This window comes from Aspergillus ambiguus (assembly GCF_047715705.1).
Source record: "Aspergillus ambiguus strain CBS 117.58 unplaced genomic scaffold BDV59scaffold_19, whole genome shotgun sequence".
NCBI classification, from domain to species: domain Eukaryota; kingdom Fungi; phylum Ascomycota; class Eurotiomycetes; order Eurotiales; family Aspergillaceae; genus Aspergillus; species Aspergillus ambiguus.
In genome coordinates this window covers 299,660-313,478 of record NW_027395532.1, presented here as the reverse complement: position 1 = coordinate 313,478, position 13,819 = coordinate 299,660, and the positions used below count along the sequence as shown (strand labels likewise).

At 48.5% G+C, this 13,819-nt stretch overlaps 4 protein-coding genes across 4 annotated transcripts; 3 read left to right on the top strand and 1 right to left on the bottom strand.

Annotated features, from left to right (window-relative positions):
- Nucleotides 1-727: 727 nt before the first annotated feature.
- On the bottom strand, nucleotides 728-2,879 carry BDV59DRAFT_43000 (fungal specific transcription factor domain-containing protein). Its single transcript, XM_073696367.1, has 5 exons — nucleotides 2,519-2,879; nucleotides 2,024-2,464; nucleotides 1,707-1,966; nucleotides 1,126-1,659; nucleotides 728-1,075 (listed from the first exon to the last, which is right to left on the bottom strand). The coding sequence occupies exons 1-5, from the start codon at nucleotides 2,761-2,763 to the stop codon at nucleotides 894-896; spliced, it is 1,662 nt and encodes a 553-aa protein (XP_073547270.1). The 5' UTR covers nucleotides 2,764-2,879; the 3' UTR covers nucleotides 728-893.
- A 1,623-nt stretch (nucleotides 2,880-4,502) lies between these two features.
- Nucleotides 4,503-5,184, top strand: BDV59DRAFT_202630 (uncharacterized protein; the record flags this gene model as incomplete). Its single annotated transcript, XM_073694082.1, has 4 exons — nucleotides 4,503-4,644; nucleotides 4,705-4,823; nucleotides 4,877-5,086; nucleotides 5,140-5,184. 4 exons carry the CDS (start codon nucleotides 4,503-4,505, stop codon nucleotides 5,182-5,184), a joined length of 516 nt encoding a protein of 171 aa, XP_073547269.1.
- Nucleotides 5,185-6,448: 1,264 nt separating this feature from the next.
- BDV59DRAFT_202629 (GFA family protein) lies at nucleotides 6,449-6,985 on the top strand (the record flags this gene model as incomplete). Its single annotated transcript, XM_073694081.1, has 3 exons — nucleotides 6,449-6,569; nucleotides 6,640-6,836; nucleotides 6,905-6,985. The coding sequence occupies 3 exons, from the start codon at nucleotides 6,449-6,451 to the stop codon at nucleotides 6,983-6,985; spliced, it is 399 nt and encodes a 132-aa protein (XP_073547268.1).
- Nucleotides 6,986-7,436: 451 nt separating this feature from the next.
- BDV59DRAFT_208259 (putative citrate synthase) lies at nucleotides 7,437-11,849 on the top strand (the record flags this gene model as incomplete). The annotated part of the gene is made up of 12 exons (XM_073695173.1): nucleotides 7,437-7,636; nucleotides 7,686-7,883; nucleotides 7,945-8,694; nucleotides 8,756-8,838; nucleotides 8,891-8,966; nucleotides 9,197-9,401; nucleotides 9,460-9,819; nucleotides 10,003-10,350; nucleotides 10,409-10,678; nucleotides 10,966-11,050; nucleotides 11,100-11,670; nucleotides 11,822-11,849. 12 exons carry the CDS (start codon nucleotides 7,437-7,439, stop codon nucleotides 11,847-11,849), a joined length of 3,174 nt encoding a protein of 1,057 aa, XP_073547267.1.
- Between the last annotated feature and the right edge of the window lie 1,970 nt (nucleotides 11,850-13,819).

The following is a 13,819-nucleotide window of genomic DNA, read 5'->3' as shown; positions in this document are numbered from 1 at the left end:
CCTGTTGGAGTGGCGGGAAGGGCCGACGAACAAGGAACCATGTGTGATACGGCTTGCAAGGGAGGACATATTATAGCGTAGCAAGATAAAGACTCTGCTTCCGATTGACATGAAACCATCATGCACAGCCAACTTTACCCGGCTTAAGCCCAATAAGGAAAAGAAGTAGATTACGCACGGCGGTTGGAGGGCGATTGGAACTGGCCTTGGCTTCGACAGGGATGGCAAACAGAGTAAAGACGCATGCTGGCAGTTAAAATTGCCTTAGAGGCAACAGAGGCCCGGTTGATTTGACTGTGGTTGTGTGTTGGAAACCTTGAGCAACTTCATGAAGAGGTTACCCCCATAGGATAAAGAAAGTGTGGTTTTGGCAGTTTGATCGGTTATCTCAAAGACGGCACAAACATGGCTGGACCACGATGTAACATAGCTAAACATAGAATGTATTTTTTTTCCAGCTTCATATCCTTGGCTGACCGGGGTGCGTCCGCTCCCTCATTAATCAGTATAACCAATCAAGCGTACTGCACGAATTCAAGGCGTGGCGACGGACCCTCGTAGTATGATTGCCCTCCTTTTGAAGACTGGTTTCTACTATCATAGGGGTGCCTAGTCTGGCCCTAGAAGCAGACACCACTGCTTGTCGGCTCTACTCCGTGATTGCGGTCGGCGCATAGAATCTTTACCTCACTAGTTGTATAGCCATGGGATTAACCGATGCTAGTGGAAATTCTATGGCTTTAGCTCTTAGCACGCGTTATTCAACGGCCGAAATACAACCGTAAGTGATTCAGGAAACGGCAAAAGGCCCGCGGCAGTCCGGGTCTTGTCGGTCAATAAATTGACCAGGGCGGAGAACCGGCAGAATAGTCCGATCACTGATGCATAATAGATCACGGGAGCGCTGCACCAGTAGACGGCCAGGTGCCATAAGGTTCTGTAGATAGGAACAGGCCTTCGTCTCCGAGAGCCCATTCAAAATCCGCAAGAAATTGATCGTCGAAAAGATAAGGGTCTTGTCGTTCCGCAGAAGTTCTAGATGTACCAGCAGTATGGTCCTGGATAGTATGAGTTCCTGGGAACGGTATCAGTAAGCCACAAGCAATGGACATCGTTGCGACGCACCGTCGGAAGCTGTTCCTTGAGGGGGGTTACCAAAACGACCATGCGGATCGAACTCATCGCGCCACCACCATACAGCATCAATGACCGGGCTAACAACGAGCCGGCTACGGATACGCAGGGCGGTAGATTCGACGCCGTCAGGTTTACGGAAAGCCTTGTTGCTGTTCCATAATTGATTCATGACCAAGACCATCTTGGCCGCAATGTCGTTGTTCCCAACGGTCATCTGCTTACCCAGGTTTATTGCGGTAAAGAACGAGATCCTCGCTCTATCAACATCCAGGCCTTGTGAAGTAGAGCCTTTGAGAATCCGAAGTAGGAATGCAGATGACAGGAGTAAACCAAAGTAGATATGAAACGGTGCAATTGGCAAACTCGGTAGTCGTTGGCCAATGTTTTCGGCTAGATTGATAAACATGCAAGCAGTATTGACGATTCGTGGGGAGCAGTTGGTAGATAGCATGGTGTAGTTCTTTAAAAAGTGCAGAGACTGGATACACAAGAGGCACAACGTTGTATGAATTCGGTCGTCCACTCGGATAGGTTAGTGTATATTCCAAGACCTGTTTCCATGAAGTTACCTGAGGTGATTTGAGCTTCAAGATCCGCAACCTGGCTCTCATATGCACGTAGGAGGATATCCAACGATCTTTCTTGCTCCAGGGTCATACTGCGAACGCCGAGTTCCAGGACTGCCGCGCTGCATCGTGCAACCAACTCTTGACACCGTATCTGCAGAGCTAGTTGAGGGGAAATTTTCTGAAACAGCACCTGGCGTTGCGACAGATCATGCTCTAGCTCCCCAAGGCAACGGGGAGGATGTCCCTTCATCACGCAAGCACTATTCTTATCAGTAAAGATAGACAGTAGGCTATCCCCCAGGTAACCAAATACGTACCGCTGGTATACAATGATACAATGCGCCCAAAGTTCGGCACGTCGGATCATGTCTGCTTCAGATGGCATGGGAATCTTCTTCCTTGCGAATTCGTGACTTGACATGGGGATATGGAACCCGTTCTGCATCGCGATATGTAGGAGCATGCCCGCCAAGGGAAACGTTAACTCAGGTCGGGTAGTGTCTTTGGGGAACGGCCAGGACAGAACCAGGACGAGACCCTGGATTATGTGCCATACAGCCGAGGCTGATGTTATTGAAAGGCACGCCATTTCCATGATACTGGGCGCCAGAGCAACATATAGGGTAGGGTTTCTTGGATACGTGCGGCATGCGATCCAGATTACAGACCAGAAGAGAAAGGGAGAGTGTGCGTAATACGCGTTTGGAGTCGTTTGCGGGTCAAGTATAGGGACGAACTGGGCGTACTGATGGAAAAACCTTAGTCTTGTCAGCTCGCGGAAGGCACCACAGAAGCTCCTGACTCAGACATACAGTTCAAAAATCTCGTCAATCTCTTCGGCCACGACTGTCACATTGTTCAAGACGCGAGATAGAGTTGGATCTGATGCGCGGTCTCCCGTTCCTAGGTCTAATCTAGGTAGGGTTGGTCTGAGGGAAAGGGACGGCGCTAATGGGTTATGCTGAGATAAGGCAGGAGATTGAGACTGTGGTGTTAGGTTGAATCCGGCCACATTGGTTGCAGTCTCTTTGCCCATCTCGGCAGCAGCAGTCAACATGGCAATAGGCGATGGCTCAGGATGGGCACTTTGCGACGACCTCAATTTCCTTCGTAGTTCGTCGGTTTCTTGTTCCAACTCGGAAAGTCGCCTAGGCGTGCTATTCAGTTTCCCAGGTCTGGACAGGCAGTGCTCCGAGCTACACACTGGCGTTTGTGTTCTCTCTGGAAACCATCCGAGATGATACACGGGACCTTCAGTTTGGCGCACCGCGTACACGGCGCACCCTCTTTCAAATAGGCGTCACATTTTGCCTACTATGTGGTCAGCGGTTTAGGAGATTGAAATTCGACTGGGACATCCTGCCTTTTGTTGTCGGCATTCTGTGCATGCTTTCTTGCTCCGTTTCGAACTCGGTCTTCCACCGACGGGTCAACGGCGGTCGGTATAGATGGGGGGTTGCGACATACGATTCAGATTGACGATCCATGGTGTATGGGCAGAGATGACAGCATTATATCTGGCGTGCACCGCGTTCTTGAAGTGGTGTAGAGCAGTAGCAGCATGTGAGATTGATGAACTGCGAAAGGCGAAGGACAAAACACGTGATAGCCGCCCGGAACCGGCAGCGGTGCCCGGTACCGGCTTTGCATTTTGCGTGAATGGGAAATTCTATAGCAACTCTATAGCAACTTTACTATCTTCTTATACATCTTGTTAGATGGCGCTTGATGTTTCTTGGGTCTGTCTTTGGGCCCTTAGCGATGAAGTGCCCTCCCTATCTAGAGCTCCAACGTGATACTTGACTATGTCCAGCTGTCCACGAAGAGAACCCACCTGGACCAACGATCGGGAGGGAGCGCCTAAGAGACAACCGCCACGCTTCAACCCAAAGGGTCAAACCAAGCATCATACCATGGGAGCAAAGCCATACTGACATTCAGAATCTCATTATTACATGGTTAGATCACACAGAACCCAGCTTCTGTCTTAGAGCAGGGCCACGATCGCTGTGAATCCAAGCTCCGAGGACAGACCCGTATCATGGAACGATGCAACCTCCCGCTCGAATCAGCGCTCGTACATTACTCTCGTGGAAGCGACTTCAGGGAAACTGATTCGGTAGGCGGCAATACGACGGTGCCACAAGACATGCGGAAGCCATACGTTCAAGATACACGTCCAAGATAGGTGACACCCCAAACGTTGCCTACCGACGTTCCTGTGTAGCTATCAAGCACGATGTCTGCCTTTGTGCTGGTGGTACGACACTATTGGGAATCCATGACAGCTCAGTAGTTGGACCTGCAGCTACGTAGTGTCTGATCCGCGATCCGTTTGGCTTTCAAGACGTACACAGAACACTGTCACGCAGGGCCATAATTGCTAGTTGAGTTCTAATGACTTAGTGCCGCCTTCATTTCCATACGCATGGGCACTTCTTAAGGTCACGCATGTCACAAGTCTAATTTTGTCACTGTTTACCTCGTACAAGCCACGCGTTGGAGGGTCCCGACCGTACAGTAAGTTGCGACCGGGGAACGATGTCTGCTGTTTCGAGAGTCGCTGTCTAGATGACATATCATTCCAACCATCGGTTATCGACCTTGACTAACGTTGGCCTATGATACCTGAAATGAGTCGTTTTGCACGATAAACTCAATGTGACATCATCATGTATAAAGATGACAGCAGCTCTTACTAAGGCCCGGATACAGTATATGAATATATAGGATAATGGATGCTTTCGAAAGAACCGAATTACTTATACATAATCGGTGAATATCCAAAGTCTTATCATGGATTCTGAGCTGCCGACTGTGGCGGAAGTGAAGCGTGCCGCCGAAAGCGGCCAACGCATTACGGCAGAAGATGCGTCTCAGATAGCTCAAAGAGAAAGCGAACTCACTGGTGGGGGACCGGTAACTGGGGGACCTGCTGGTCCGTATAATGACTGACCATTCACCTAGACTAAGGAGTAGGTACTAATTAAAATGCCAGCTACTGCACAGAGCTTAGCTATGCGTCAGATGAATTTCGAGGCCAAGGCGGACGAGCTGTCAAGAAAACCACCCAGTCATATTACTCCACAAGATGCACAAGAAATTCAATCGGCAGAAGTAATATTCAGCTATGTGGAGAAATGGTTAGGATCCACGCTGATGCGATGTAGGGCCGCGCCTTTAACAAACCTCCTGGCCCAGGATCAATGTCAGCACAAATCCGATCCATTGCCAACCGCAATGAAGCCTTGGGCCTCCCGGCGCAGCCGACAGAGGACCCAATATTCATCACAAAGGATGAAGCAAGAGAGGCTCAGCATGCTGAGTCACTGGTGTATGGTGGTCAAAACCCCGGAGGAGGCATGGCAGCTCAAATGCAGGTGAGTGAGCACCGAAGGAACTTATGACCAGCATCTAACATTCGTGTTCTTAGAGCGCAGCGGATAAAATTGAGCATGCGAGGGAAGATAGTGTATGATTTACTTGCTGGGGCCATGCTACAGTATCAAGCCAAAAGTTGGGATGGATGTTGAAACAACTCCTGTGTTATTGTAGGCGTAGACTTAAGAATAACAATTTGCGTCTATCTCCACATCTTAATCGACAGTTGTCTGACACATCCATGATCCCTTGAGGTAGTTTCCAAGACTGAGTCCGGTTTATTACCCCAAAATATTGAGGGGATGGGGGTCAATCGCGACAAGGATTCCCCTCATATATGAAGGAGCTCCTGTCATAGCTAACTTTGTCTTTCAAATTGTTGCTAATGGCAAATAACGGCTCGAATCCTTGTACTTGCAGGGGTAACCCCTGTGGTGCACAGGAGGATCGACAACCTATTTGGGGGCGGTTATGGACGCTCTTCCGGAGAATGTTCCGGGGCTCAATGTCGTGCGAAAGCGAGGGTGCTAACACCCACACCAATCTATAGTGTGCGGCGGAGTTCTACAGATGTCATGGATTTTGGAAGACCTTTCAGCTCCTGTAGTGGTTATGACTTCCTAGTTAGCGAGCTGTGTTCGCGCGTACTCCGAAGTGCGGGTACTCTGATCGGCTATTCCCTCTACCAGCCGCATCGACTTTATCATGCTCCACGAGATCGACAGATCGACGGCCTGTGCGCATATCAGCACACAATCCAGACGCTTGCACCCAACAAGAGCGAGTGTGAACCCAATTGGTGTTGGGAGATATCGTCTCGGTCATCCCAATGGGGCAATCGTGACAAATCATTGCGGGATAAACAATGATTTGGAAGCATGCATGACAAGGATTGCAGCCGGCAACTCCACTCGACGGAAGAGTTCGCTTAAGAGGGGGGAAAAGCCGATCCAGAGCCGATTCGGGAGAAACCTCGCAGCTGGAGAGGGTTAAGCGTTGCTGCAAAGCGTGGAGATGGATGAAGCCACAGACATGTTGCCCCTCCCCCTCCTTCGTCCACCATGACAAATCCCCTTCGTTAGTCTCTCATTCCGGTGGGTTCCTCAATCCCAGCCATGTCGTCAACGAAGTTTGGTCCACCAACCAACCACTGTGACCCTGTATGTTGGGTTTTCAATGAGACATGGATGCGAGCTGATGTTGAGGTTGCTGCTGCGGACAGTGGTGGTGGGAGGGATGGAGGCCTATAAATACGGCCTTTTCCCTCCGAAGGTCCTCAGTCCGTGAGCACCTTGGTCGCATTTTTTTTCTCCTGTCCACCAATTAGACTATCTACCGCACCCTACATTAAGCCTTCCAACATGCCTTTGACCGGTCACTGCCTTTGCAAAAGCGTCACCTACTCCGCTGACGTCGATGCTCCCGCTATTACCGCGTATGATCATTGCGATGACTGCCAGCGTCAAAGTGGCTCGACCTACTGTATGTTGTCCGTGTATAGCACTCTAGGATCTCCGCTGATGAACATTCCTTTTCCAAGCCCTTGTCGCAGTCGTCCCCAAGGCCACGTTGCGGATCAGTGGACCAGTGAAGACTTATACTTCAAAGGGCTCCTCCGGTCACGATGTTCACCGGCTCTTCTGCTCTGAATGCGGCTCGCCCATCGCTCACGACCCCGACGCAGCCCCTGAAATTATTGCTCTTAAGGCAGGAACTCTGGATACCGAGATCAAGAGAAACCTGAAGCCGGTGCGTATTTCCATCCTAGGACGATATCCGGTACAATACCCAGTACTGACCCGAATTATACAATCCAGGACACCGAGATCTGGGCCGCCAGCAAGCTCCCCTTCTGCCAGGAGCACCTGGCTAATCCCTTCGAACACATGCCGCAGTGAAGGGAATACATGCAATCCCTGGTGGATGCTCTCTGTGATGACGTCATAGCTCATGAACCCCGAAATGTAGTTAATGAATAAAATGCAATGCCCAGATTGACTTCTCTCTAATAGATATTTGCCGCAGACCTCAAAAAGTCTCCGATTATCTGACCGAACTGATCGGGGATTTTGTTGTACCTTTGGTACTGGAATCCCTGCGTAGCCTGGTGTCTGCCGAGTATGCCGCACGTTAATCAACGAATCAAAATATAAAAGATATTCCACTCACAAGTGCATGGGGCAATATTATGCTGCCTCAAATAGACAGAGAATAATCGATAATGTTGCAAGGAAACATCTCAAAGAATATTGGCCGGCTGAAGCTTCGTCAATCCGGAATTATATATTACTCATGGGTGTTCCCACGAAACTAAATATTTGCCTGAGAAAGACCGAAGCCTCATCCAGTATGCTTCATATTCGTGATTCGCGGACCAACAAGAAATATAAAATTCCCATTAACGACAATGCAGTATTGGCTGCAGATTTCCAGAAGATAAAAATCACTGCATCAGAGACGGGTTCGGTCAACCAAGCGTCCGTCGGAATCCGTGTACACGACCCAGGATTGCAAAATACCACAGTTGTCAAAACGGACATAAGCTTTTTGTATAGTCCACCGTTAATTACTCCCATACTGTGTGTCTGACGTTTGTAGTGACCATGACCACGGATCACTTTTACTTCGAGGGTACACACTGGAACAGTTGGAGGGAAGTGATTTTGAGGACATATTGCACCTCCTCGTCTGGGGATCATATCCAACTACAGATCAAAGAGAGGCACTAAGGAGGGAGCTGGCGAGACAAATGATGGCGATCCCAGAAAGTGTCCATCGGACAATCCAATCATTCCCGTAAGGACCGCTGTGGGTAGGTTCTCATGACCAAGCTAAAATAAACGCCCCCTTGCAATAGAGCCACGACATACCCTCTGCCACTACTCATCGCTGGGCTGTCTGCATATCTCGCTTGTGTACCCGAGACAATCCCGGCATCCGTTGACGCGAACATGTATCAGGGAAAAGAAATAAACGTCGACCATGCTATAATTCGGACCATTGCAGCGTATGCCGTGGTACTTGGATCGGTCTCAAGTCACCGCAGACGAATAAAATTTACCGCACCCTCGTTGGATAAGTCCTACTGCGAAAATGTACTTACAATGGCAGGTCTAGTCAATCAACCCGGAACGCCGCTGCATGCAACACCATTATCCTGCTTTCGACGATTCACACTACTGAGTTCAGAGCATGGAATGGCGCTATCCGTGTTCTCAGCCTTGGTCACCGCATCATCCCTACCCGATCCTATCTCTTCTCTTATTAGCTCCGTGGCCGCGGCATACGGGCCACTTCATTTTGGTGCGACAGAGACCGCACACCGTACCCTCCAAGAAATAGGCTCACCTGACAATGTCCCTGCTTTTATTGCAGAAGTTAAAGAGGGACGAAGAAAGCTATTCGGGTACGGGCATCGTTCCTACAAGGGTGTTGATCCGCGTGTCCGGCTAATACAGTCTATTCTGGACGACCTTGATCTGTCCTTGAATCCAATTTTCAAAATTGCCGAGCGAATCAAAGAAACCGCCTCGGAGGATGACTACTTTTTGTCGAGGGGCCTCTTCCCGAACGCTGACTTCTACGGGCATTTTGTTTTCAGTTGGATGTTAGCCGCCATTCGCCCTCGTGATAAGGTTTTAAGAGTAATGATTTTAACCAGTCGTTAGTGGCCTTGAACCGGAGATGATGCCTGCAGCGATGTTATCTCAGCGAATTATAGGCATTATGGCTCATTGGCGGGAATATATGCGTGAGTATTATGGATCATATATGAGATGCCGGGCCATTCTAATGGGAAGTAGTTAATCGCGGAAAGCTATTTCGACCGTCGCACATTTATTCAGGGAGGAAAAATAAGACGGAATCTTGTGCCAAATTGTAGAAAGTATTAGGGAAGTCTGCGCGTATCAGGACGAAAAGGAAATCAGCCTTTACTCTGACCGTAGGCCATATTGTACTGAAGAATTACGTGGAAGCAATCCGACACTCTTTTAGAGAATCTGAATGTGTAAATCAGCCCTTTTACGACATAAATATTTGCTACAATATATTTTTTTTTTGGACTGTCAGCAAATGGCGGACCACCATGCACCAGAACCCACCGAAAGAACGCCATTGCTCGAGAGTGCCCCAGCGAAAGTGACTTATTCGGCTTTTACAACGGGCCAGAAGCGATATATTATTCTCGCTGCCTCCATAGCATCGACATTCTCTCCTCTGTCGGCAAATATATACTACCCTGCTCTAAATTCGATTGCGGCAGACCTTCATGTCAGTATTTCAAAAGTGAACCTTACAATCACGACGTATATGGTATGTAATCGATTTTGTAGGTCAAATGGGGCTATATAAATTAAACAGTAATGAACAGATATGTCAAGGTCTTGCTCCTACGCTGATGGGGTCCTTTGCGGACCAGGCGGGTCGACGTCCAGCATACTTCCTTTGCTTTCTTATATACATCAGCGGGAACATTGCACTAGCTCTACAACACAGCTATCCCGCATTACTTATCCTTCGGGGGTTACAAAGCTGCGGTAGCAGTGGTACCGTTGCCCTCGCGTCTGCCGTTGCGGCGGATGTCGCGACCTCTGCAGAGAGGGGTTCGTACATGGGCATCACCTCTCTAGGGAACATCGTAGCCCCGTCTCTGGGGCCCATTCTCGGTGGGGTTCTCAGCGAATATTTCGGGTGGAGAGCCATATTTTGGTTTTTAGCATTCTCCTCGGCCGTATTCTTCCTCCCTTGGTTTGTTTTCTTTCCTGAGACTTGTCGGGCTATTGTGGGAGATGGCTCTATTCTCCCGCATGGCGTCAACCGATCACCTTTTAGTTGGTGGAGGCCTAAGGAGAATCCACCTAATACAGAGCACCATGGCCCATACAATATCTTGTCAGATGGGAATGCGAGAAAGCTCTTGCTCCCTAACCCCCTTGCCACTTTGCGACTTCTCTTGGAACTGCCAACAGGCCTAATACTTCTATGTAATGGGATTGTTTTTGCCAGCTACTATTCTGTCATGGCAGCAATTCCGTTCCAACTTAAATTTATCTACTTCCTGAGTGATTTACAAATAGGCCTATGCTTCATTTCCGCTGGGATAGGCTCTTTAACAAGCGCCACATTCAATGGAATTATCATGGACTGGAACTATCGACGAGTGAAGGAAAAGGCTGGACAGTCGAATGCTAAAACCCTGCCACAGGACCACGAATTATTTTCAGTTGAGAAGGCAAGACTTGATATTGGACTACCAATGATGGTATGTTTTTTACAATGTAGTAGATCTATCACGAGCTAATCGACTTTCATCAAACCAGATACTCGCCATGGTGTTGGTATTTTCGTATGGGCTGACCGTTCACATGCGACCGCCATTATATGTTATACTACTCCTTGTTTTCGCCATCTCATTCTGCATAACAGCAGTATATAATGTATTGAACGTCCTTCTGGTCGACCTATACTATGGTACTCCGGCCACTGTGATGGCAGCGAACAATCTGGTAAGATGCTTTCTAGGATCAGGGACTACAGCTCTTGTCCATCCTTTGATCCAACGATGGGGGAATAAATGGACATATGCTGCTGTATCAGGAGTCTTGCTTGCGGTCTCTCCAGCAATGATTGCAGTAAGGTATTATGGGACGAAATGGCGTCGAAAAGATTGAGAAAGGGGATATTTGGACATAACACACTAAGGGGACGTAAATATGTTAATTGCCGACGAGAGGCACAGTTACACATTGTAGGTTCGAAGTGTCCGTATCAGTCCTATAAGAAGGCCGAGGTCCAGCATGGCGTCAATTTTTGATCAAAATCCATCACAATGCGGTTCCAATTGCGCTTTCTTCTTTTCGCGTTATCTATAGCCCAGCTAATTGCCCCGAGTATTGTCTCTCTCAGAATTCGCTACCCGGAAAACCAGTGGATCAACCCAGGAGATAGCATCCAGAAATCGTGTAAGATTGCCGTATTAATACACCCATCAGTAGTACTAATTAAAAGAAGATACGCAAAAGCTTCCTATTATAAGTACAGATGGATTGAACGAAAATCTGACCTATCTCCTTCTTTTCTATGATGTGGACGTCATCTACGGCAAGACGGCTACCGTAGCATTGCATTGGTATCAGCCAAATATGGTCGCCCAGCGTGACGAACGCAGTATCACTTCCTATCAGACGAAAAATTATCACAACTATCATGAAGACTATGCGCTAGTCAACCTGACCTCGGGCGCTGAGTATATTGCTCCTCGGCCTCCCCCTGGATCTCACCACCGCTACGTTTATCTTCTCTTTCACCAGAAAGACGACTATATGTTTCCCGAATGCTTTTCACATATATTCCCACCAACTTCGGCTGCAAGGGCGGGGTTTGATATTCACCAGTTTGTCCAGGCATCGAGGCTTGATGCGCCCTTCGCAGGAAATTATTTCTATGTGGATGTCGATGGCCCTTCATCCCCAATAGCGGTTCCCACTACAACATCCTTACGGTCAGCCCCCTGCCAGTCACCTCCTAGTACCTTCGCGAGAGCTATGGCATGTGAGAACGGGGGCAAGATGCAGGTTGTCATGTATGACAAAAGTGGAAAAACGGGTATCATCGGAGGCCACGCACATATGGGGACGAGAAGCGGGTGAGCTGAATGTTCGTGCAAGGTGACATTTCCATATGACAGATCACGGTCTTGTACAACTACATGTGGCCTGCTCCTTTTATTCTAGATCACAAAAGCATGGGAGACTTTATTAAGTCGAAATACCATACGGATGTACCTCTCTTCTCTGAACGGGAGAAGTATCCAATGTGGGACGTGGCTAATGTAACCCAATGGTCCCATATACCTGCAGTACAATTGCTACCTCGGATCTCTGCTCATAGCAGCCAGTACTAAAGGGGACAGCCATTAGAGCTAGGGTAGAGGCAATAGTGTATTGAAAAGGAGCGGAGACCACGAACCAGTATGATGTGTCGTGCAATAGTACGGTCATCTCAATCATCATGAATCCAGAATTATCGCAGGTCTCGATGGGGTGTCTTCCGAGAAGCGTAAAAGTTCGTTCTACTTGCAATGCCTGCCAGCAGGCCAAAATCCGTTGCAGCCACGAGAAACCGTCATGTCGTCGATGTCTGAAGCAGAATCTCGTTTGTATCTATAGTGTTTCTCGGCGACTGGGGAGACCTGCAAAGAAAAGAGACCCTCCACGAGACAATGATTCTCGGTGTCAGGACGATGTTGGAAGCACTCGCCAACCACACAATAAGAAAGGTCGAAGTCCCAAGAAAAAGATCAAGGAAGACAGTGTCCAGGAAACGTCTCATGGTAGCAGCATATGCCTGGACAACGTTGATAGGATTCTTCTGGACCAGGTAGCGTTTGAAAATACAATGATGGAGGAATTTCCCCCGGATGCTATGTTGCAGTCCTCCGGCTTTTTAGGCGGGGAAAAAGACTCTCCATTCTCAGGTCTGTCGCCGCTAATCCTGATAAGGATGGCTTTGCAAATAACATTACCACAGTACCGGACTCCTTTGATCTATCTTCCGACAGTTGGTTGCAGGATTTTATGTCTAGCCAGCCGAGTGAGCTCCCGCAGGACCGCAACATCCTCGATGTTCATGGCCATATAGACCCCCTGGTGGGCGCTACCGAAATGCCTGGATATATCGCTGCGCTCCGTTGCGGACCGTCGGCAGCACAAGACGAAATGCCACCATCAACACACTATTACAATCACGCAAATTCTCTCCCAAACGTCAACGAAAGTACACTCGATAACACATTGCCGTACTCTGAGTCCATCAAAAGAGATATACTGGCATTCACACAGCACATGCCCCCGTCGCTAGATCGATTTGCTAACAACTCTCCAATACTGGAAAACACCTGCATAACAACCTCGAGAAACATGACAAGAGTTAACCTCGACTATATAACCTCCGCAGATACGGGGAAGACAAACGCAAATATTTTGAGCCAGCCCCCTCCTCGACAGTCCCAATGCCAATGCCACGAGCAAACTGTCAAAGAGCTCATCCGTGTCAACATCTGCGGATGTCGGACAGGACCCATGGTGACAATAGATTCCATCTTAAGTAGCCAGCGACTACTGCAACAACTTGCGGATACAATCCTTCAGTGCGGAATGTGTTCGAAATCTGGCGTTAATCTTTTGATGGTGGTAGTCGTTAGTATCGACAGTCTGGTAACAGCCCTGGAGGCCATCGTCTCGGTGGAAAATGGGCTTATGGAAGGTCTTTTTTCCGATTTTCAAGAAACTCACGCTTACAGTTTCTGTCGGGACGTTTCTACTACTACACCTAATACCCGCCGGCCCAAGGGCGGTGGTTTCCAGTTCAAATCTCAGGTTGAATCTTGCCCCTTACTCGTGGGGAGTTTCTGTGTGCCAGCAGATGATAAATTTTCTTTCGTGCTCCAAGTTTTGCATAGTCGATTATCAGGGCTTTTGAGCACTGTACGCCGCATTCGCCTATGTGCACAAGATGTTCTGGATATTCCGGCGTCTCGAGGGAAGCTAGTTATGGTGACGGAGACAGATCGACGGTTACAGCTGATTATGATGAAGATGAAAATGCTGACCAAGCGATGAGGACAGTTGGCTATGAGATCCAAGGAATTGACTTGTATCCATCTCCGGAACCCTCGTCAATGAATGGGTAAATATTCTACAATTTTCAATCTCCAACACGATTTTCCCATT

Bases quoted from the DNA above. Each gene is read 5' to 3' on its own strand.
- BDV59DRAFT_43000 (XM_073696367.1), bottom strand. From the start codon at position 2,763: ATGTTGACTGCTGCTGCCGAGATGGGCAAAGAGACTGCAACCAATGTG. The intron at 1,967-2,023 runs GTACGTATTTGG...TGATAAGAATAG, and splicing joins TGTATCATTGTATACCAGCG to TGCTTGCGTGATGAAGGGAC. The intron at 1,076-1,125 runs GTGCGTCGCAAC...TACCGTTCCCAG, and splicing joins TCAAGGAACAGCTTCCGACG to GAACTCATACTATCCAGGAC.